Source organism: Rhamphochromis longiceps, linkage group LG23 (assembly GCF_057381845.1).
Source record: "Rhamphochromis longiceps isolate RC_006_pf linkage group LG23, R_longiceps_female_GT1.1, whole genome shotgun sequence".
NCBI lineage: Eukaryota > Metazoa > Chordata > Actinopteri > Cichliformes > Cichlidae > Rhamphochromis > Rhamphochromis longiceps.
Window position 1 is genome coordinate 42004776 of NC_140578.1, and position 24345 is coordinate 42029120.

At 41.3% G+C, this 24345-nt stretch overlaps 3 protein-coding genes across 5 annotated transcripts in view; 1 reads left to right on the plus strand and 2 right to left on the minus strand.

Annotated features, from left to right (window-relative positions):
- Nucleotides 1-546: 546 nt before the first annotated feature.
- Nucleotides 547-11001, minus strand: atg13 (ATG13 autophagy related 13 homolog (S. cerevisiae)). 2 transcript variants are annotated; one of them, XM_085397326.1, is made up of 18 exons: nt 10850-11001; nt 9753-9833; nt 9400-9480; nt 9175-9294; nt 8948-8994; nt 7809-7949; nt 7667-7707; nt 5200-5296; nt 4984-5091; nt 4576-4669; nt 4249-4347; nt 3813-3896; nt 2914-3014; nt 2634-2775; nt 2473-2550; nt 2241-2348; nt 1968-2096; nt 547-1853 (listed from the first exon to the last, which is right to left on the minus strand). In XM_085397326.1, the coding sequence occupies exons 2-18, from the start codon at nt 9819-9821 to the stop codon at nt 1776-1778; spliced, it is 1617 nt and encodes a 538-aa protein (XP_085253452.1). In that variant the 5' UTR covers nt 9822-9833; nt 10850-11001; the 3' UTR covers nt 547-1775. The 2 variants fall into 2 exon arrangements, with proteins under 2 accessions (XP_085253452.1, XP_085253453.1); XM_085397327.1 differs by lacking the exon at nt 4249-4347 and having other exon boundaries at nt 10850-11000.
- Nucleotides 11002-11133: 132 nt separating this feature from the next.
- harbi1 (harbinger transposase derived 1) lies at nt 11134-14133 on the plus strand. Its single transcript, XM_085397330.1, has 7 exons — nt 11134-11278; nt 11783-11948; nt 12033-12235; nt 12383-12470; nt 12588-12795; nt 12877-13052; nt 13494-14133. The coding sequence occupies exons 2-7, from the start codon at nt 11784-11786 to the stop codon at nt 13692-13694; spliced, it is 1041 nt and encodes a 346-aa protein (XP_085253456.1). The 5' UTR covers nt 11134-11278; nt 11783; the 3' UTR covers nt 13695-14133.
- Nucleotides 14134-15359: 1226 nt separating this feature from the next.
- Nucleotides 15360-24345, minus strand: part of creb3l1 (cAMP responsive element binding protein 3-like 1) — a 41506-nt gene continuing 32520 nt past the window's right edge. For both annotated transcript variants that reach the window (XM_085397329.1, XM_085397328.1), the window contains 5 exons: nt 20801-20869; nt 18844-18946; nt 18108-18273; nt 16956-17124; nt 15360-16867 (listed from right to left, as the gene is read on the minus strand). In XM_085397329.1, coding sequence (XP_085253455.1) covers nt 16831-16867; nt 16956-17124; nt 18108-18273; nt 18844-18946; nt 20801-20869 — 544 coding nt within the window. In that variant the 3' untranslated portion in view covers nt 15360-16830. The remainder of the gene's footprint in view (nt 16868-16955; nt 17125-18107; nt 18274-18843; nt 18947-20800; nt 20870-24345) is intronic.

Sequence of the window (24345 nt, forward strand, 5' to 3'; positions counted from 1 at the left end):
CGGGGGAATACCAAGGCGTTCCCAGGCCAGCCGAGAGATATCATCTCTCCAGCGTGTCCTGGGTCTGCCCCGGGGCCTCCTCCCGGTGGGACATGCCTGGAACATCTCACCCAGGAGGCGCCCAGGGGGCATCCTTGTCAGATGCCCGAACCACCTCAGCTGGCTCCTTTCGATGTGGAGCAGCAGCTGCTCTACTCTGAGCCCCTCCTGGATGGCAGAACTAAAAATCAATTTTAAAATTTTCTCCCCATCTTGTCTCAGAGGTTTTGAAAGCTCCTCTTGAGGTTGTACTTCTGGGAAATTCAGGATACTTTGTCACAACTCAAATTCTTGCAGTGTGTTTACACTGTTACACTAAAATGGCAAGATATAACTGCTACGCTTAAAAAGAATTTTTTTTTAAGTGTCTATTATATTACGCACTTATATTTATACATGTATATATTTTTAAAAATATATAAAGTTTTAAATTATGAATTATTGGGTAATTCTGGATCCTGGTAAAACATCCCAGCCACTGAAGACACGAGTCACAGGTTTGCCATGTAGTTTGTACAGAGCTTTATTGGGACATCTACACCAAAAGAAAAGTTTAAAGCTTTCAACCAAACTGAACAGTCATGGATGTTACCCTCTGAAGACAACTGGAAATGGTTCCCTCTTTTAATCAAAAAAAGATCAAAATAAACATAAGCATGTCGAAGAGCGCACGGTAAACACCAGGCTACTGGAAAGCTCAAACTAACATCCTGCAATAAAATCCAGTATCCACGCAGGTTATGTTGACTTCTTGATTAAACTGGGGCTGGTTAAACCTCATGGTCATTTTCAAGGCTGCGATTTAAGATGGTGGTAAATTTTATTGAACTGGGGGGGTCATTATTCCCCTTGATTCACAATTACCAACCTTCAAAATGATCGTTAAGTTTCAACAAAAACCGACGTGTTATCGCAGGGGTGGGATGTTGTATTAGTTTCAGCTAGGAGTACGTGGTTTAACTGGCAACTGAGTGTTGTTGCAAAGCAAACTGAAGCGTGGAAATGTTTTCTGTACAGCAGTTAATTCACTTTACATTCCACTGGGGACATTTGCAAATGCTGAAGTTGGCAGTTTAAATCCCCAGACCAGCTGGGAAAACCTGCTGAGGGACATTGAAGCGAGCGCCGCCTTCGCTGTAAAGCCGAGCACAGAAATCCTCTTACAAGGCCATGTGCAACTTTATTTGTCCAGACTGGCTTTAAAGAGAAAACTCATAATGTGAAACGTACTCATTCGACTTGTAGATCCGTCAGCTTCAGCTCAGATATGATCAGCAAGGTGATTTTAGTGTTCGGCGGTGAGCTACAGTTCTCAAGAATGCAGGTAGCCTGTCCTCGGATGTGGGTGGTTGTCTGAAGTGACTGAAAACGCCACGATCATCTGATTTGATTAAACACTGAAGATGAGAGCCGATTTACGCCACAGAGAAAATGAAGACCTTTGAGTTGGATCAACCCTACCGGACCACAAAGGGGTGTGTGTGTCAGTGTCACAGGAGATAACATAGTATTTACAGTGAAGATGTACAAGCTGTTAAGTGTGCTTGACAGGAAGGAGAGGGAAATTTCACATTGAAACACGGTGATTAAGTCAGAGTAATTTCCACAGGACAAACAACCAGAGGAGCCTCCAGTCTGCTTCTCCCTTTCATTCATTTTTCAGTGTCCATTTCTTTGTCTTTGTCTCCTCAGGAAGTCCTTCTCTACTTTCAGCCTTCGCCCCCCTCACTCCTCGCCTACTGAAGCATGTCCACGAAGGCGTCGAACTCGTCTATGTTTTTCTCATAGACGCGCAGCTTCTCCGGCAGCGAGTCCTGCGGAGGGAGAACGCAAACTCACGTGACTACTGAGATTCATTTCCGTGCTGTCAATTCTGTAGGCGCCGAAAGCTTCGCCGTCAACACAATTGCAAATAAGAAGGTATTTACCAGGTCGTCGGCCATCGATTGGGAACTGATGTGAAGTGAGAGACTGGCCAGTTGTGGAGGATTCTGAAACTCTCTGTAGAAGGTGCCCAGATCCATCGGCAGCAAGTCGTCTTTAGAGAAGGCCGGACGCTAGGTAGACGGGAAGAGAAACCACTTCAGCTTCATAATAAAACACCTGGAATCTTGTTTTGCTTTAAATTGGACTTTTTTTTTTTGTTTGAACCCAGCTGTGCACTGTTTTTTTTTCCCCTAATAAAAAAAATAACTACATACAAAATCAACCATGACGAAGTCGTCCTGCTGCCCTGACCCCTCTGAGCCCTGAGAATGAAGGCTGCCCTGCAGGGGAGACGGGCAGGGAGGAGAATCTGGAGGGTGAACCTGAACACAAACGCACACGCACAGCAGAAAAGGCGTCAGCCTTAAAGTGAACCTCAACTGTACTTGTTGTGCAAGACAAGACATTTGGGAGCATTATTTTTGTCCACCATAACACTGAAGTTACCATAGGATCATTCTCCTCTGAGTCCAGGCCTCGAGGAGCAAACGCCGCAAATGGCAGGTCCAGACTGGCTGCTGTTATCTACATAGATACACACAGAGCAGGGTTCAGTGTGGTGGGTGAGAAACTAAAATCGGTGTAAAAAGCAGCTTAAGATGACGTACCTGTGTGCTGGGTTTATTAACAAAGGCTCCGACCTTCCTTGTGAATGCATTGAGCGACTCCACAGGGTCCGAGGGAGAAACGCTCCTCCGCCCTTCTTCTTTGCGTCTTTCTCCGCTCTGCGACAAGCCGTCATCATCGCCACTGAGAGGAGAGAGAGGGACAAGACAGGAAGTTTAAATTTCAAAATGATTTAACGGAACTACGGACCAACACTGGAGTTCAGGGAGTAAAAATAGGTTACAGTTTTCACTGGTTAATGCAAAGCCAGCGGACAATCACCTGCTGCTCGGTGTGTTGGGGGCATGCTCTACTGTCAGATGAACATCTGCTCCATGAGGAGGCATCAACAGAGCCCCGCCTTCCTTCCCAGCATGCAAGACCTAGAGAAGAAGCAATGGCAGGGTTATGAGAGGACATAAACAAGAATCTTGATGGACATTGTTTAGTTATTTAAGAAGCTAATTAGGAAATAAGAATGTTAATCAGTAAATAGAAGAAATCATAACTGCAGTCCTTCATTAGGCTTTCTGGAAAACAGAATATCAAACTATGAGAATAAACCACCATAACATCATTATTTATAACAGTCAGAAGTCTTTGCTTCACTGATCGCATCGTCCTCATCATAAGTGGGACGTTTTATGCATTCCTGCAATCACCTCAGAAATGGAGTTCCACAGGGTTTGATTCTTAGTCCACTGCCGTTTCTTTCTAATCATGTTTATTTCTAGTCAGTGTTTCAGTGTCAGTTTTCTTTTTATGTGGAACTAATTTTATGAACTTATTAACACTTTAATCATAGTTTTAAAATGTTGCGGTGATAGCCTTGCAGCAAGAAGGTCCTCTTACTATGACCTACAAATATGAAGTTGGAAGATTCTTGTTCAACAGCTGGCTCAAAAATTTAAAATAAAACACAGCTTTTTGTTTAGTGTAAAAAGTATGCCTGACCTCTTCCATCACAAACTACTGAGCTGAGAGCTTTGATGTCTTTCCACGGCTGCCTCGGATCTTAAACCTTTATTTTCTGACACTTCTTCAGATCATTGTAGCCGCTGGTGATTCTTGTTTAATTGAGTTCTGTTGTTTCTGTCTTCCTATTGTGTTCTTGTGAAGAGAAAAATAAACTCTGGGCATAAAACATAATTAACTGCTGATGGTGTGAATGGCGTTATCACCTGGTTTGGATTGGAAGCAGGGTGACAAAACTCTGCAGCTCCTGTTAAAGCTGTCGGCTGGTAGGATAACCTGGAGGCGTACAGCTGAACAGGAAGAGACACAGGAGGAACGATTAAGCATGGAGGAGTTCAGGTTTATCATATACTGTGTGACTTTTAAGGGACATGCTGAGCAATCACAATGATAGATTTACTGAGGTGCTGCCATGTGATGTGGATGATCAAACATGTCTAGTGATCAGCAACAAACTGAAGCTGTGCACTGAACAAAGTAGTGGAAATTTAAACAGAAGATGGAAAGAACAGGATTAGATGAACACACGCCCAAAAGCAAATGTTAAGTCTGAGAAAACAGATCTGTTCAGTGCAGAATCAGGATGTGTCTCACAAAAACACAAAGAGTCACACTCCCTCCCAATGGTCAGTATAGACTCACAGTGTGAGTGACAAGTCCAGGAGCCAATGGGAGCTGCAGACTATCCAGCGGGAGGGGCTTGGGCAGTTTAGAGGGAGACGGGCTCAGCGTACACACACACTGAGCCAAAGCAGGCGCGCGCACACACACACACACACACACACACACACACACACACACACACACACACACACACACACACACACAACAAGACAACAGGAAAAGAGAAAAAAAAAGACAAGGAGAGAAAAAGAGAAAGCGAAATGAAAAACAGGAGTGAAAATGGAGAGAAGAATCCACAGGTTAAAGAAAGAGATGACGACGAGGGGTGAGGGAGCGTACGCTAACCTGAGAGGGAGGGGAGGTGGAGAAGGAGGTGGCGCAGACCTCCTGTGAGTCCTGAACGCCTGCAAACTGCCCTCCGTCCTCTTCATCGGGAGCCCTGCACACACAGAGATATTTGTAGTTGAAGTTCTGAGCTGATGGCAGACATGTATACATTTGTTTCTTTTACTGAAAGATAACAGAAAGCCTGAGGTCAAATGACACAGAGTGATATTAGATTAAGACACTGTATGTTTTCCTTCTGATACACCGATTCGACTCTCATGGAGATAAAGGACAGGGAGATAAAGTGTGACCTCAGAATGATGGATTGCATCACCTTGAATCTGACTACTCAACTTCTGCACTTGGAGGTCATTTAAACTTCTCTGCAGTTGTGGGAGACAAAACCAGACTGAGTGGCGAAGCTACCTGTAGTTGCAGGGATGGCCCATGTTTGCCGGACGCTGGCTGCTGCAGGGAGGATCCACAAAGTGATCCACGATGATCCCCATGATGGGAGCCGACCTTTCGAATTGCCTGAAGAGGAGGACAGTTAAACTGCTCATAAGATGCGTTTCCCATTGGAATAAATATACAAGAACCTTCTCTGAAGAACAGCTGTTGTGGCTTTGATTTGTTGGTTACCTGTTAGACATGAATGCCAGATTGGTGCGGTAGGCGCACGAAAGCGTGATTGTACCGATAGGGGTGCCAACAACTCCAACGCGCACCGTTTGGAAACCTTAAAAACAAGCACAACATAAGCAAATGTAAACCAGCCCTATAGTGTGAAAGTACTTAATGCAATACAGTAGTGATGAAAGCTTACTTTTGAAAAAATGTTTACAGTACAAGCAAATCAAACTGCTGTGTCAAACTGGAGCAGAAAACATGGAGAGATGTGTGTTGTTCAGTGTTTCTGTATTGATTTAACAAATGTCAGTCATGGAGCCGAGTTGGTCCTGATTTAGACTTCTGTGGTACACCATTGCAGAGCCCACATCGCAACCTATGTGACTGGCTGATGTCGTTGCAGACTTTTATGCTTGTGCGGGTGCATTACGTGTTAATTACCACGAGTCCTTATGTTGACGCTGTGACTATTGTTCCTTATGTATCTCTGGAAGTGCACGTCAGTTTTCATCATAGATTTCCCAGTGAAGCATAAATTGGTGATGCTTCAGTTGGAAAACACTGCGACATATGGCACAACCACAAACACCTCTGAACAACAGAAAGTACAACATAACCTGGCGCACACCTCCCTAGAAATTTAACTACATGTCAGGTTGTCGGTCATCCAGGTCATAGTAATCTAAGGAGCTTGGAAAGAAAAGCGACTGGACTTGAAGTTTCTTGAAGACGTTTCCACCTCTCATCCGAGAAGCTTCTTCAGTTCTAAGAGCAAACGGTGGCGAGTCCCAGGTAGAGCTGGGCGATAGAACGATAACGATATGTATCGCGATATAACTTTTACTCGATAGAGAAATTAAGCTATCGCGATAGACCTCGCCGCTCTTGTCCTCTTTTAAAAAAAAGAAAAAAAAAAGAAAAGGTCAGCCAATCCAAATTAAGTAGCGCAGAGCCGAACCAATCACAGCCGCAGCGTCACGTCGCGTGACTTGTTACGTACAGCACAAGTGCCAAGCCGCACGTGTGTTTGTTTGGGAAGCAGCCAGCGGGTAATGGAGGAAATGAGTGTGCCGACTAGAAAAATCAACCGAGCGTGACCGAAGAGAAAACAGATGATGGTTCCAACGCCGGAGAGATTGTCGAACGGAAGAGCCATAGAAGTTCCGTAGTGTGAAGGTATTTCGGCTATTTCAAGTCTGACAAAAAACAGAGTAGCGTGCACTGTAAATTGTGCCGAAAGCAAGTCTGGAAATACAATAAACTGGTGCATGCGTCACACTGTGCGCCACGTTATTGTTTCGGTGAAATGAATTTCTACAATACTGTTAATTCTACTCTCTGCAGTGTTTAAATGCTTACATATACACACAGTTACTGTCCGTCCACACATACGACTCGGTTCTGCTTCTATGCCCCAGCTTTGTTTACTTTTTCCCACCGAGGCTTCTAGACTTCTGATTGGCCAACATCTCTACACGGTTAGGAATCTAGCGCCACCTGCTGCTTTGGCATGTTCATAGCAGCGTTTTCCTTCATTTCTGCCTTTATGTGTGGACGGGATTATTTTTTAAAACGAAAACGGAAAATCTCCGTTTTCAAAAATACCCGTGTACGTGTGGACGTAGCCTCAGTCTCTGACTGGAAGCGCTAATTCGTCATTCGGCTTTTGTCAGACTAAAGTAACTGTTAAAACTGTTTGAAAAGCTCAGCTATACAACAAGGAGAGATTGAGAATTTCCTTTTAGTTCTCAGTTTATTTGATATTGACAAAAGTTAGTCAGTTTTGTCTGTTCTTCTGTAAAACAAACTAAGATTTATTTTTAGAATTTATATTTTGTTTCTAAGTGGAATTGACAATTTAGTCTGTTTCGTTTGTTCTGTTTTGAAACTTAAACGCTTTAGCGGCTGCCTTTTGTGTAGTTTGCAATATTTGCCTTTATTTATCTGAAAAAGTCTCATGTTCCTTAAGTACATCTACCATGTTGAACTTATTATGGGAAATAAATATTTAAATAAAAACAAGCTGCTGATTATTTCACATTTTACTTGTGAGCAACGGCACATTTAAATCTTACAAATATAGTTATTTGGCTTATATCGTGATAGATATCGTTATCGCCTGAAATGAAAAAAACATATCGTGATATGAAAAAATCTCATATCGCCCAGCTCTAGTCCCAGGTATTGAAGCCCTAATGTTGTTGTCCCTTAAAAGGATCGCTGACCCACTATTGATCATGTGCCTCATCACATGAGTCTGAAAAAAGGGTCATTACATATCAGGTTGCAGTCTACAACTACTGTGAATGGCCTGTTTAGCACCATCAACTCCTCCGGGGCATTTACAGCTACTTTGTCAACGCAGTTTTGAATTTATCAGAGAAAGAACAGCAATCATTGTCTCAATATAAGGAATATTTAACAGTTGTAGGCTCTACAAAGCTTTTTCACAGAAGCTTAAATCAGGTCTTAAACTTACCTTCTCCTAATCCACTCAGCTGGACCTCCCCGAAGTAGATCCTAGACAGAAGAAGCAACACGCAGTTTAGAAGAATGGACTGAAAACAGCACAAAGATAAAAAGGAGTGAGATGATGCATTCTGGAAGTGAGGACAAATCACCTGTAGAGTATGACATAGTCGTGTCCCTGCTTTCTGGACAGTTTATAAGCAGGCGTGACTCTGGTGATGGCCAGCAGAGACTTCAAGAGGACAGACAGACGGTTATAGACTGCATATGACACCTTGATTTCCTTATCGCACCTGCAGCAGACAGAAAACACGGTGATGTGTTACAATACAGCAGCTTAAGGGGATTTTAAAAATATCTCTGCAAGGCAGCTCGTTTTCGTGTTTCCAGGTCTGCTTCTCGCCGACTACCTTTCTTTGATACCCCTCTCTAAATTTATCTTGTATGAATAAAGCAGTGTGGTGCTTGGGGAATGGAGACCATTACTGATCATTTTGACTGTACTTTCAAAAGCACAGGTGCACAGAGTAATACCAAAATTAAAACAGTGTTTTGTACAGTGCTGGTGGACCTGACAGGGTGCCGACAGGCTCACTTTACCACCTACAGAAACAAAATAGTTCAGACACAGTTTTCAAACGGAAACACTTCAGCAGTTAGGTCAAATTATCATTCGACTCTTCTAGTTTTAAAAGAAGTCTGATTTTAAAGAGGTTTAAGAGAAGCTAATGCCACTCGTCACTGACCCACTTTACTGATGTGTTTATGGGCTCAATCACTGACTTCACATCTCACTGAATACAGCAAGACACTCGTTTATTTTAAATTACGGTTCTCATTAGAGAAAAAAAAACAGCCATAGACCAGAGTACACTTACAGAGAACTCCCTTCTGATTTACAAGTTCCTACAATGAAATAAGCTTCAAGACACCAAGAAGGTGAGGGTCAAAATTCTCAGCTTGAGGCTTGAGGATAGGACCTCATTGTCCATTAAAGTGGGTGATGTCCAATTGTTTATATACAAATTATTTTACTCAAACTGCTGGTTATTACTGCATTTCTGAGCTTCTTCATGACTTGGATGCTCACAAAGCTCTACGTTTAGTACGGGTGTCTGACAGCTAAGTTTTGGCAGAGAAAATCAGTAACAGTACTGATTCAGATACTATAGTTAAAAGATTTGTGGTCCTGCTGGCTGATACTGTGCAAACATGGAGAAGCAAAATCAGCAACCCTGAACCACATGGCCTACAGAAGACTTTTACTAAAGCAAAAACAAAATTCACTCACTTTTCATTCATCTCCAGGCACCAAGTCTCTAACTCCATCGAGTCCCCCTGAAGGAAGACAAAGCAAAGAAAAACTAACGAACACAGTTACATTAAAGAGGCTGCATATTTAGTTAATGATGTGGTCTGGCTGGTGTTGCAAATGTGTAAAACAATGATAAATCCCAAAGCCCAGTTTTTACAAAACAAGAAAACAGGATGCAGGTTTTTTGTTTTTTGTTTTTTTACCTCTGATGTCTTCAGAGAGATCTCAACACACATGGAGCGCCCGATGCCTGGAAGCTGGCCAGCCAGTGCCTTTTTGGCTTCATGGGTAACCTCTGGGATGTCTTTGATGGCCAAATTAAACTAGAAGGAATATTAACCTGAATATCCATAATCCATGCCATGAAAAGATCCACAGTTAACTTGAAAGCCAAACAATCATGACAGAGAATGACTACGTTGTTTTACCCAGTCAGATCCAGTAGGCGATGATGACGAGCGAGTGCAGATCTTCTCTCCCAGCCTGGCTTGGACTATCACCTGGACAGTCTACAGATACAGAAACAGGCTGCTCAAACAATGAGCTGGTTTTACAGAAACAATCCATAGAAAATTGCTGACAAGCCTGTCCAAAATATAACAGGCACTTTTATGAAAGAGACATATGTTGGAAAAGATTGTTTTAATTCCAGTGCTTTGAGCCACACTAATAAAAACCTGGCTTTCCATTGTTTATTTATTTATTCACTTCTGAAGCCTCAAATGTCCATTTAGAAACCTGCAATTACAGATGTATAGAAAAAGTTATGTTAGTGTCTCACCTTAAGTGCAAAGAACTTAATAAACTTGTCTAAGTCCTTTTGATCCTGGGGCTTCAGGTCACTCTCCATATTGTTACAACCCTGCAAGATAGATGATCAATGGAAACTTATTGAGGAAACAAGGGAAATTATTGTGTTATAACACAATAAAAATAATACAGCCCACAACAAATAAGGAGGATAGTTACAGTAAAAGTGTAAAAGCACAGTGAGGGCCCTAAACTGTGGGAGTGCAAAACCTTTACATGTAAAACAATGATAAACACAAAGAAAGTAAAAGATAAGACTGAAATTGCACAAGTAGTGCAAATTACATTAACAAATAAAATAATTAATAAGTAATATGTGCACTATAAATCTAAGAAACAGCTGCAAGAGGGTAAAATACAAAAATACACCTTCTTACAGCTTTTTAAAACAGATTTATGGTGTATACATTCAACCAAACAAGAGTGAGAAACAAAACGTAAACTATTCATGTACATACATGTGCATGCGCAATTACATGTGTTTAAGTAAAAGTGACTGAAAAACCTAAATACTGGGGAAAAGCTGAATTCAACCCCCATTATCTCCCCATTGTCCACGTGTTGGGGGGTTTTCACTTTCCCATTTCAGGACTACAGTTCCTAAGAAAATATTTCAATTACTTTAACAAAATAAGCATTTTTCACCACACTGGCAACAGTTTAGCGTTTTAACTGAAAAACGTGGACAATATAGTAATAAATAAAAGGAAAACTATCACCGTGGTCTTAGCCCTCCAAACAACAGTGGACTACAAAATAATAATAATAAAAGCAGGCTAGCAGGTTAGGCCTCCACGTTGAAATTGTCCAAATTATAGTTAGAGGTCATGTTAGAAAACAAAAAAAGCCTGACAGCCTTATTACTCTTTACACAACAACCGATGGTAAATTCAAATTCTACAGTACCGTCTTTTTTTGGACAACTACGAAAGGTTTAAGGTTCGCAAAGCCGAATCTGTGAAGCATGAGGATACTGACCCACGGAGCAGCTGCCGTTAGCCTGCAGCTAACACTAGCTGCCCAGCTCAATAACGTACTTTAACTTGATCGCGAAACAACAGTACTTACATTAGCTGTGACCTTAACAACGGAGCTTCAATAAAATGCAAGCCAGTTTAATGCAAGCGAGATCCAGAGCTGTGTCACACAGACATTTTATACGCCCATTTGAGATGTACACAACGTCAGCAGCTGCTGTGCCACTTTTCTGTTTATCTTCTCCATGTCGACGTGTTTGTGTAGCGGCGTGTTCACCGCGGCGTTTTCGTTAAAATACAAAACTGCTACATTTAGAGTAAAAAAAACAAGTTTTTGACAAAATAATCAGGAAGTATTTTTACGCGATTTGAAAAAAAATTATAACCACACTGAACTTATATCTAAAACATAAACGCCAGTCTGTGTGGCGAATCTGCGAATTCAGAGCCGCAGGTTAACGTTAGCTATTTCAATGACTTGTTTTTTGGGTCCATAAATGCTTTATTTTTTTATCTGAAGGTAAGAGTATTGTCCTTAATCGTGCAAAAATTATTTATCAGTGCTTTCAATTCGATTTGCAACTGTCCCACTACTACATGACAGCAAAGTTGTCATCTCAAGTGAGCAAAGAAAAAAAAAAATAATAATAAACGCAAGCTAGGGTAGCACGTTAGCACGCTGGCTTGACTTGGCTCACATGTACTGGAGCTATCCCTAAAGCTAATGATGGCTTGCTGATAATAACGTTTAAAACATCAGGACATTCCCGCCTAGTATTAAACTCTCGGTATTTAATGGGTTCTTGTATACAAAGAACGTGAACGTGGTTTTCCTTATTAGCGAAAATATAATATCAGCAAAATAGCACATTAATAATTGTAGCAATGTTTAGTGGAATAATATATGCTGCAGATTAATCTGTATGTAAAATTCCTCCCAGGTTTGAGGAAATAAGGCTATAGCAAGTATTTAAATTGAGTTGCACTTATTAGCAATTAAAAGGAAACGTTTTCTTATCCTCAGCATGGCCATCCCTATAGCCATCTTGGACTGTGATCTACTCCTGCATGGTCGAGGCCACAAGACCCTTGACCGCTTTGACCTGGACTCAGTCTCAGACAGTTTCCTCATCACGCAGTTTGGCTTCCCCAGAGACTTTATCTTGTATCTGGTGGAATTACTCAGAGAGGTTTGTGGGCCTTCATGTCATGTTAAGAGATCAATTTAACTTTGTCTTTATGAAATATGCAAACACTACTCTGTTGTGTTCCAGGGTCTATGCAGGCGAACCCAGCGCTCCAGAGCCATCAGTCCTGAGGTCCAGGTGCTGGCCGCACTGGGTTTCTACACATCAGGTTCATTCCAGACATCTATGGGGGATACGATCGGTATAAGCCAGGCGTCAATGTCGAGATGTGTGTCCAATGTGACGAGAGCCCTGGTGGAGAAAGCACCTCAGTTCATCACGTTCAACAGGTACGATGATGTTATGCCACTTGATGTCAGGCAGGAATGACAAAAAAATTTGAAACTGTAACTTTGTGTTCCCAGAAACTTGTTTTTACTTCAAAAGAAGTAAAAGAAAATCTCACTTGAATAATAATAATGATGTTTTCCAAACAGAGATTTATCCACCGTAGAGCAGTCCTTCCGGGAGTTTCAGAGGGTCGCAGGATTTCCTGGAGTCCTGGGGGTGCTGGACTGTGTTCAGGTTCATTATATGACATTGTGTAATTAGTGTGTGTGTTTATGTGCATGCACGCTCATGCACTCATTTGTTTTTACAGGGGTAACCTAATCATCTCTCTTACTTTAATTTAATTTCCAGGTGGCCATCAAAGCACCAAACAGCGAAGACTCCTCATATGTGAATAAGAAGGGCTTTCACTCTGTGGCCTGTCAGCTGGTTTGTGATCCCCGGGGACTGTTACTTAGCGCAGAAACGCACTGGGCAGGTGGACTCCAAGACACTGTTGTTCTAGAAAGATCTGCTCTTTACAAACAGCTGCAGGACACAGAGCAGGGCTGGCTGCTGGGTGAGCTCTGGACTTTTTATTCCTTATTAGAAGTTAGCTTGTGGCGTTGGAGTCAGAGGTTATAAGTTTTCCGATTTTCAGGTGACAGCCGTTACCCTTTGAGGAAATGGCTGATGACGCCAGTTGACTGCCCAGAATCCCCTGCAGAGTTTCGATACAATCTGGCCCACGCGGCTACACGTGAGATCGTGGATCGAACCTTCAGAGCCATCCAAACCAGATTCAGATGTTTAGATGGCACCAAAGGATACTTACAGGTATGGCAAATGTGTCACAGCCAATAATCAGGCCCAAACATTTTAGTAGAAATAAACCATGAGACATTTTTAACCTCCAAACAGTGTATTTATTTGTTCACGTTCTGCCCAGCAGAGTGCCCTCTGGTGGACAAACTAAAAAGCTGAAGGATGTTTCTCCAGTGTCCTCTTTATTTTTTTTATTTATCAGATGTCATAAAAGCCAATACTGATAGATCGGCAAATAGGTGATATCTGCTGATAACATCTGACAATCTGCTGAGTTCACGGTATTAGAATGATACACCATCAGTACCAGAGTCAAACAGGCCACGGTCATAACCGAAAATGAGACCTTTACCTTATTTGTGAGTGAAATATAGCAATGCATCTGGCGTAGTATTGCCAGTAATGAGTTGGTTTTTGCATCTGTAGCCGCTACCCCTCCTCTCCTGTTTACAGTACTCTCCAGAGAGGAGTTCATCCATCCTGCTGGCCTGCTGCGTTCTCCACAACGCCTCCTTGCAGTCTGGATTAGACGCCTGGACTCTGGAAAGAACAGAGCCTCTCGAGCAGCCAAAGAGCCTCAACCAGAGACCCGAGGACCGTGACAGCCAGGCAGAGGATCTTCGAAGGCAGCTCATATTCAAACACTTCAGCTGAAGCTGTGGGGGTTAAAGGGGACGAAGATTGGGACCAGTGCAAAGCTCAATATCACAAGAAACACATTTAAAGCAAGAACGTTCACCGACACGCTGTTGCTGATGCAGTTTTTTAATATTTTGCTGGATTCTACTCTACTGACTATACTAAGATAACATAGATATATTTATGTATGGAGAAACATGCAAGACGCTATACAACAAACCAAGGCGACATATCCATACACATTTCAAATAAGTGAACTCCCTGGAAATGCTTGATTATTCCCTCAGGACATTCAAATAGATTCCAAATCTTCATGGAGTGGTTGGAATAATCAAGCACCTCCTGGTGTTTGACAACTATTCAAACTGTGCAGCTGCTTCGTCATCCAGGTTTCTTTACAAGTTGAAAAAAAAAATCACCCACCCCATTATTTATTTTTTTAAATCCCACCCCTCTAATTTTCTTTTCCCCATTAGATTCCACAGGTTAAGATCTTGGACTATGTCACAATACAAAAACAAGACCCTTATTTACAACAACTGCACAAGTTAAGTTGTCTTTTTTTTTTTATGTACATCGGTGCATTAAGACTCACGGGTGAAAATGACAGGCTGCAGTCACATGATTTTCTTCTTTTTTTCTTTTTTTTGGAGCATGTGCGGCATGACGGAACAGTCACAACGTGAAACAGATACAGACGACGTGAGTAAGAAAAGCAGAAAATCTGTGGTAGCTAAATTTTTGGCGCTTAAAATTGATTTTGAAGTGGCAGAACGTTCTTAAAGGATTTAAATAATGAATAAGGCTTTTATTTTGAAGGAATACCGGTCATTAAGGGTGTTTTTTTCCCACTGTTTCTTGAACCTTGTCAAAAAGTGTTTGTTTTTTTTTGGTCAGTTTTCAATCAAGTTATGTAATTAACAAAACTAGTGGTGTTTTACTGCCTGGAATGTATTAGTCATTTAAATGGCTTCATCAATATATACAAACTTTCTACAAACAGGAATAAATACAACATACACTGCTGTCGCATGACCACATTTTTATATCAGGATTGCTATACTTTTTGTGTAGTTTATTCAAAGTTTACTTTTTACATTTAATTACCAAAAAAATATATATAGAAATTAAACTTTTTTCCCAAATATTTTGTTTTCTTATATTCTGGAGATTATTTTTGGTCAAATTACTGCGAGGAACCCTCAGAGATTTTCATGCGACAGCAGTGGAACATAAACACTGTATTACAGTTAAAAGACAGAAACAGATCATGTCAAAGCTTTACACCTGATGAATCAGCATGTAAAACGTTACATCATCCTAAATGCCAAAACACAACGTAGCACTATTTCCTTGTTTCCTTTTTTTTGTGCATAAAATAAATATGCTCTTTTTTTGATGCTCAGAATATATTATAAGTTGTATTTTTATGCTTTTTTTAAACGTTATTTTTAAAAAAAATGGAGACAATAAGATAAAGTAACTTTTTTTTGATGCATAAATTAAATATGCTCTTTTTTTAATGCTGCAAATATATTACATATACATTTTATAATTTCATAAAAATACTTTTGTCATGTTTCCCCAACCTCTTTATGATCCCTCGGTATGAAAATATGATCTCCCTCCCAAAAGAAACAGAGCAGAATTTTGGTCAGAGCTGGAAAAAATTATTCATAATTATTATTAAAAAAGCTGAAGCGTAATGGAAATAATTTTTTTCTTAAAGCCAGATAAAAGATCCACACCCTGTGTTGATTGCGCTAAGCGAAACTTTTTTTGGATCTGTAAGAGAGATCTTTGTCAAACAAGTTGCGACTGTTGTGATCTCAAATGTGTAAAGGAATGTGAAATAAAAAGGTTTCACCCAGATTTAAAAAAAGATGATTCATCCATTTTCTGCAACAGAATAAACAAATCGTTTAGTTCGAGGAACATTTTCAGGCCTGTGTTTCCATGTGGGACTTTAGGTGTAAGGCCAAGTTGGTCATATTCAACTGAGCGAAGTGGAAGGCACTTTCAGAATGGCACGGCTTCCAAAAGCATATGTTGATGCCTAGTTGGTGTTGGTGCTTACACATGCTGTTATCTATTTCACACTTGGCTTAAAAGTGTTTCCTGTTACAAATGTTCCTATTAGGTCAACTGCTCTGCTCCACTCTGTGTGTACAGGAAGGGCTTTCACGTATACGGGGAAACAGAGAGCAGAGGAGAGATGACCTAAAAACACAACAGAGGCTCATACTGCGGAAAAAATACACATTGATGACATATTAAGCAGATGCAGCCCTTCGTGCTTTGTTCACCAACCTAATGTGGCACATCAGGAGCATCTTGGAATAAAAGTACAAGAACTACATGATAAAAACTAGAATCCCACAGTGGACGTCACGTTTTCACTGTTTTTAAATGCACACTGCCTTTTTTTTTACATTTCTTTCAGCCACATTCCCATAATTCTTTCTGTTTGCTCTTGCAAAAAGACCGCGTTGCTTTGCTCTGAACAGGAACGCTACACTTCATTTGTTTTGGGGAGGAATTAAATATATTTCTGGAAACGGGAAACAACTGTTTTAGATGGTCATCTTTAGGGCTGTCTAACAAAGTAACACAAAAGGTCTTTACGCGTGATCACAGCATAAGTGACTCATATATGCCTTTCATTTTGGCAGCTGTGGCTATTTTGTGCTCATGGCCTGTTTAAGCCAGTCAAATCTATAAGCTCTGACTGCAGGTTCTTTAAAGTTTAGTAAGGCGACTGTGTTTTTAATGTTTTGTGAGTTATAAACTATTTTTTAATAACTACATATAAAAAAAGATTCGTTGAGTATTTAAAATGATGCAAGATTCTTTTTTGTGCATAACAATGGAGATTCCAGCACGAAGGTCTGTTTAAAATCGAGAATGTTCAAGTACAACAGAGTCTGTCAAAGCAGAGAAGTGACGCTGTAGATAAAGGCATGGTAACAGAGGTGCAGGATGGGAGCCGTAATCTAAGCTCACTAGAGGAGATGATGATAATGGATTTTCTAACAAACTAACAGAAAACGTTTTTTGGTCCAGCTGGATGTTGATTTCAGCAACCTGGAGCATTGGGGTCCTTTGGAGGGATTCAGGGCTGAGAAGTTAGATGAGGAGAGGCTGAGCTGTGTCAGAAAAACTCAGAGTCTCCATCTGGTTTTGTTTCTCTGAGGAGAGGAGAAAGGCAGAGACGGCTGGTTAATGTTTGACAAGTGGCGTGTAAATATTGCAGCATACAGTGGAGTTTGTTTGTACCTCTGCTCTATCTTGGACCCGCTTGTCTGGTTGCTGTGGCCGTCAGCTGTGTATCGGCTGATCTGGTTGTGGGAGTGGCCTTCTGACTGTAGCCTCTCTCCTTCTGATGTCGCTAAACTCTCCTCCAGTGGAGCCTCTTCGTTGTAGAAGAGCAGGCTGCGGGAGCGGACTACGACACAGAAACATGCACCGTTCACTGGACATCCCTTGTGAGCCATCGTTGCTTTTAATTATGTGAAACCAAAAGCTTTTTGTACATATTTCAAAATATCTCCCATTTCGAACAACATCCCAGTTACATTTTTTAGTTCTTTCTCATAGTAAGGGTCAGGGCCTGACTATAAGACCCTGACCCATCAGAAATGATCATATATAAACTTTCCAACAACTGTGAAACAAAGGAAATTCTATGCTGAGTTTAAAGTCAACTGGATGAGCTTTTCTCATATTTTTTGCTAAAAGCTGATTCCTATTGGTTGACTGCTCGGTTCTGTGTTTGGTGGGAGGGGCTTACACACGTGTGGTGAAACAGGGAGCAGAGGAGAAAATCTAATATGACCACAACTCTTAACACTGAATTGAAAACAGTCCAGATACAGAATTCTTGTGACTCCAGTTTTGTTTTTAATTATTAACTTATGTGTTTTCCACTTTTAATTATTTGTATGGGGAACATATAACTGTGCCTTTCTCTCCCTGGACAGTTGCAGAGGAATCTGGTCAATTTTAGGGGGTTAGAGCTTATTAAACCTCACCACTCAGAGGATGGTTGCTGGCAGAAGGAAGTTGCACTTAATTTGATGACAGCCTAACTTCTGGTTTCAGTAGGGCTTTCCCAGGAGTGAGTTGTTAAAGGAAGTGAATTTATAGGGAAGTGCAAAACAGCTCGGAAGGAAAATCAAAACCTGTATCCACTTTCCAAATGGGCTTTCATTTTGAAGAAAATTGTAACAGTATATATGAGAAGATGGAGAAAATTATATTTCTAAAATGTGATGCCGCTCTTTGCTCTGTCTAATAACTGTAAATGCATTGAATGCATTAGACTGGAGCTACAAAAGGAAACTTCAGCAAAGGATAGACACCTTTTGATGATGACAAATCTGCCATAAACACTAAGATGCTAAATACTGAACATATTTCTAGACCTACCCTGACTGGTGGTGTAGAGGTCCGCCGATGGAGAAGAATGAGAAGAGGGGGAGGACTGAGAAGAAGCGGGGGAGGAGGGCAAAGAGGAGGTGTGACTGACCAGGGAGAGGGGAGAAATGCAGGGAGAGAAGGAGCCCAACACCAAGACAAAACACAGGGCCATCATCTGCGGAGAGAGGGGAACATAACACTCGTGTTAATAATAATCACGAGAGCGCTCAGACTGTGATGCTCGTGATGTATTGGGCTCATGCAGACACTTCAAACTTATTGAATTCTGAATTTCAGTGCATATTCCAAATTAAGAAAAGAAAAAAGAACCAAAAAACATTTTTTTAAACTTCTTAGACGGCAAAAGGAAAAAGGAGGAAAAATGGATCCATTCAACAGAGACTGATGGAAAAGAGGAGATGCATGTGAGATACTTGCTCCATCATCAATATGAGTTTGCTTGATATGAGTAATATGACCACTACAGTTGTGCTTAGCATACATATAGTGATAGGAGCCAATCATTATCATTGACCGCTTTAAGATGATTTAGCCAAACGAGAATGCATCTTCTAAACTTCAAATGGGAGGCAGGTAGGCTAACATCATAGAGACATATTAATTGTAATATTTATACAGTTATAATAAATCCAAATGCTGTCCAAAAGCAAATAAAATCACCTCAATTACAACAAAAATATTAACATAAATGTGTGTGAACAGCAACAGCGGCAGTAGTATTTACCATGAGGCATGTTCCTGTCTGAGTTGAGGCCATTTTACACGAACGGGGGATGACCTTCCCTGAAATCAGCGACTGAAGCTTCTGGAGCTGCTGTAGGAGAGACCTGGAGACAGGAACAGAGGCAGGGATTAAAGAACAAGAAGGGCAGTAGTCATTATTTAGTGTACAGAGAAGACTTTGACTCTCACAGGTTGTGGCCTCAGAGCGTTTGGGAATTTCAATCTCTATAATATGTATATGGCTGCACCCACAACGTGCATGCATGGCTTCGATCTCCACCCAACCCACAACAAAGGTCTCACACACACAAACTCAGACGTACAGTTTGTTTCAGCCGAAAGATGCACGGCTCTCATTATCGGGTTTATTCTACATCAAAGAGAACTCTAACCACCTGATTTACTTTTGTTTTCCGTGTCCAACAAAACAAGCAGAGAGCAAAGCTAAGATGAATAGAGTGCATGAATAAAACCACTAGAAAACAGCACATTAGTGGGATCTGGGGAGCAGGGCTCTGATGGTATGAGCTGTCTGTGGCTGTGAGGACACACTCTGACCACTAAGTGGAGACAGAGATCAAGTTTCTGACACACAAACACACACACGCGCGCAATGCAAACCAGAAAGTCAGTTAAACGTTTAAAAAGTCAGACGCTTAGTCATCTGTTGCTGCTTTTATAGTTTCAAATTTCCATGCTGAAATCAATGACAGGCCCCAGAATAGAGCAGGGAAACGCGACCTGTCAGCTGTAGTAAACTCATGTAGGAATGATGCTGACCTGCATCACTCGCACGAGTCTTTGATGTAAAACCTCAAGTTATTGCAGCTTAAAATACACGGCAGTGAGCGAGTAAACGTGTGTGAAAAAAGCAACAAGGACAATGGAAACGATTGTCAGGTAATTAAAATTCAGTGCTGGAAGCTAAGCTAAACGAAACATATCCTAAACGTTTGTCTGATGTGGATATGCAGACGCTAATCCAAATCCAACCCCGAGTGTGAGTTACACAACTAACAAACCGGTAGTCCTAACCAAGTCCTGCGTGGATCCGACTAGACGGAAAGAAAACAGCACAGGGGAACAAAATGACCACTAATAACTGCATCTGGGACACTTTTAGGAACTGGGAGCTTAAATTTAGTGCGTTTGTTTAAAGCCTTTTTTTAAACTCACATTTACTCTTATGAGAGTGAACGGGGCTGCGTGTTGACTCACGTTTCCCAGTTTGCGCCAATTCATTGTTCCTCCCTGCAGTGGTTTAACATATTCATCGGTGTGCATGTGTGTGTGTGTGTGGCTGGAAGGGAGGGGGCTGCCTTCCATGATGAAAGCTGCTGTTAACTCGCCACTTTAATGACAGGCTGAGTGTGCCACAGTCAGACAGACAGACAGACTCTCCTACCCCCTCCTCCTCAGCCATCCAACCCTCCACACCCACCCACCCTTCTAACCACCCACTCCAGGATAATAGCAGATTGGTTTCATATTGTTATAATAACAGAGGAGACAGCGGCACCTCGGTGAGTCTACGCTTTGCTTATAGAGCACAGATAAATTTCACTTCAGACCCCTTTAATTCTCTCACGCTGCATAGATATTAAAATCCCGTAAAGGTTTTACCCACAGAGCGCGTGTGAGTGTGTGTGTGTGTGTGCATACGCTTGTGTATAAGCTACAGTCCTGTTTGTAGTTTTGCATCTTCATTCTCTCTGGGTGAAAAATGAGAACCATCTTCGTAAGGCCTTCTGCAGCTCGTCCGGCTCTCAGTTTACCAGGCTGCATTCTTTGCACACTTGCTGCTCTCAGTGATCGCAATCCAAACATCATTACATGAATGGTGGGTTTGTATTACTGGTGTGTGGAGCCAGCATAAAACAGCTTCAGTCTGTTCAAAGCTGGAAGATAAAGTAAAGTATGCTGGCACACGTGTGCGTGCATGTGAGTGAAAACCTCACCTGTTGGCTGTCTCCAGGTGTTCTACTTTTCTCCACAGGTCGCTGTTTTCTGACGTGTAATTCTCCACCCTGATACACACACAGTCAGAGATACACACATTGTTTTTATTGTCTTATCCCTGCATATGTTGCTCTAATGAAAAACAGTGTTATCCCCAAAGGCTGGAGTACCATGAACGGTACATTTTGACCACTAATCCACAACATTTTGACCGGTAATTATCTGTTATTGTTGAGGAGGCACAAAAACTAAAATCTTCTGCCAAGTGAAAAACTTCTTTTTCTTCTCTAGACTGCTCCCTTTCAGGTCAGCTGCTTCCATTTAACCCTATCCCGACACACCAACCCCCTGCATGTCCTTCTACACTACATCCATGGATCCTAAAAGGTTAATTGTGTTCACCTGGACATAGTGTGTTCACTGGGAGAAATGTTTTGTCACTCATCCTAGTGACGTCTTCAGTCTCAGCTGACTGAAGGTTTCTGCAACCTTTTAAACAGTACATGCACAATGAGTGAAACTAGCTCCACTGGAGGACAATGGAAGATGCAACCATGAATCTTCTATGTGGGTTTCCTCTTTTCCTCCTGCCTGGCATCTCTATCTTCAATATACTTTGAGCAATATAGCCACTATCCTGCCTCTGTTTATCCAGACCATCTCAGCTTGGCCTCTGTAGGTGGTTGAAGGTTGTAGTAGGAAGAGTGACTGTGGATCATCAAGTGACAAACTTCATAGCTGACAAATGAAGGCAATGCACAAGTGCCAAAAGCTGCAGTTCCCCTACTAGCCATGGCTGTTGAGCTCCTGAGCTTCCCTTCATTGCTCATTTTAGTGACTGAACTCTTGGTAATCTGATAAATTTGGCTCTCCATCCTTGGATCCAAATATGCCCCAATTAAAGCAATGGGCAGTCATCTTTTAGGTACAGTCTGTAGCTACGACATGATTTAACCTAGCCTAATCAGCTAACCTGACTTAAAAGGAGGTGAACAGCCGATTGCTGATTCATACCAGCTTTTCTAAGTTACTGCGCTAACAGCTGGATCTTTGAAAAAACTACATGATGCAAAACATGAAGGTCCTAATTCAGAACTATGAGGTCAATAAGTTTATCGTAACTGACAAAGCCTCTCAAATTCATTTAACCAGCTCATCATTTCACAAGAAAAGAATCCTTTGCTCGGCTCAGATGTACTTTAACCACTCCGTGGGTCCCAGTAATGTCAACACCATTTTTTTTTTACTTTGCACAGTGTCAAACTAGCATCTTTGAGAACACAAATCTGTTACAAAGTTTAAGAAAAATGCCTCACTTGCAAGAGTTTCTCCCTACCCCGTTTTCCTCCTCTGTCTGTCTTCTACTAATCCTACTGATCTCCATTATCAGGGTAACGTCTCGCTAATCTCTCGCTTCCTTTAATCCTCCCGATGTCCCGCTGTGTGTTGCTTGGAATATAACTCATTCATGCACACTCCTTTGAGGAAAGCATCCCGCTGTTTTCTTTTTTAAAGGTTCGTCCAATAATCCCCTCCTCATGTCCGAAAAAAAAAAAATAGAAGGAGATGGATTTCTGTTTTTATGCACGTCCTCTTATGTCTCTGCTGCTTTGGTTGCTTTGATTCAGTTAAAAGAGGCTGCACTCTGACACACCTCTCTCCCCTCGCTCTAATGGGATTAATGGGGCATTTTGTATACCTGTACAAATCTTTGTTGGCACTTGTATTTGTCGCAGTGGAAGCTGTGTAAAAGAAAACCCATATTTTCAACTCTATTTCACTGCCACTGTCAGGAAAGTCAGTGAATCTGGCCCATGTGTTAAGCAGGTTATTGGAGTCCTGCCATAGCAAGGAATGGCTGGAATAATGGAAAGTAGAGAGGAGAGAAAAGCAGTCTCTGTTAAGTTTTGCTGTTCTTCAGTGAATCACAGTGGAGGAGACGAGTGCTGAAGAAATGCTTTGTGCGTTTTGCTTTTTTTAAATTCTCTATCAGACACAAAGATATATATATATATATATATATATATATATATATATATATATATATATATAGATATAGATATATATATATATATATATAGATATAGATATAGATAGATAGATCTCTCTCTCTCTATCTATCTATCTATCTATCTATCTTTCTATCTATCTATCTATCTATCTATCTATCTATCTATCTATCTATCTATCTATCTATCTATCTATCTATCTATCTATCTATCTATCTATCTATCTATCTCTGACCTCACAAGGACCTGCATTTGCCTCCCATTCACTGGCAGAGCTCTTGCATCTGTTACTGCGCTCAGCTCCAAAGCAGTTAGGGAAACCTCTAAATGCGAAAAAAAAGAAATCTGGCTCTTGACTAAACTGCAACTACCAAGCTCACTTCAGTGTTTTCTCTTTGGGCCCCTGAATTTTTCTGGGTTTTTTTTCTTTGCCAGTCATGCATGCAATGACCAAAGACAAGATTTTGCATAAAGAGACATGTGGTGAGAGTCATCTTGGGAATAAAACCCTACAAAGCTCTTTAACACTCTCAAATACATTGTAAGGTGAAAGACGTGGAAGATTCTGGTTAGATGTTGCTCTAACTAACCGTTCAAAGGGAGCCTATTGTGCTTGTGCTAATTTTCTGTAATTTACACGATTCTAACATTTCAAATAATAAAACTTTTGGTTTCACATGGCTTTTTCTTTTCTCGGCTCTCTGCGATGTCATAGAGAGGGGATCACATACAGCTCTAGCCATGGCCACAGAAGCCTGGTGCATCTGGCGTTAAAACCTTCTGTTTACAAGGGGAAGCCAATGATTAGAAAGAGAAGGGGAAAGAGAAGTAAAAGGTCTTGTTTTACTCAAAGAGTGAATTGAGGTGCTGCACCAAGGGCTGGCTTAACATTACTAAGGATTATTCTTCCCCCAAAGGGAGGTAGAAGGTAATCGTATCCATTTGTTTGTCTGCCTGTCTGTTTGTTAGAAGTCTAGCGTGCACAGTTTTCACGTTATCATTTTCAAATTTTGTGTGATGGTGGATACCAAAAACAGCTTGAGCTGATTTAATTGTGGTAAAAATCGGGTCAAGGTCACACCATGTGAATCTCATTAAAAACTTTGTATTAGCCACAGCTTCTTATGGATCGTCTTCAAACTTCACAACAATAAACGAGGCCTTGGGGAATATGAGTACCTACTGTAGGTTAGCTAAGTGTTTGACCTTCATTGTTAGGGCTCAAGGTCAAATAAGAATACATTATATTAAAGAGGATGGAGAGAGCAGTTCAATACGACGCCCTGTGATTTCACAGTGACGCCTTAACAGGCTGACGTCATTTTGTAATAAAAACTTTGTAAAAATAAAAGTTTTAGTAAAGCCCTTGCCCTTCGAAGGAAGCTGCACTCTCTGAGTGCTCTTGTTTTGAACTGTGAATCATGCTAAGCCAGTCTAGGAGAGTCATGCACAGCTGCTGGGCTGGCATGACAACAGCAGTCAGCAGTTGAGTCGAGTCAGCAGTTTAAGGTGTGAAAGTCTTCTAAACAATGACA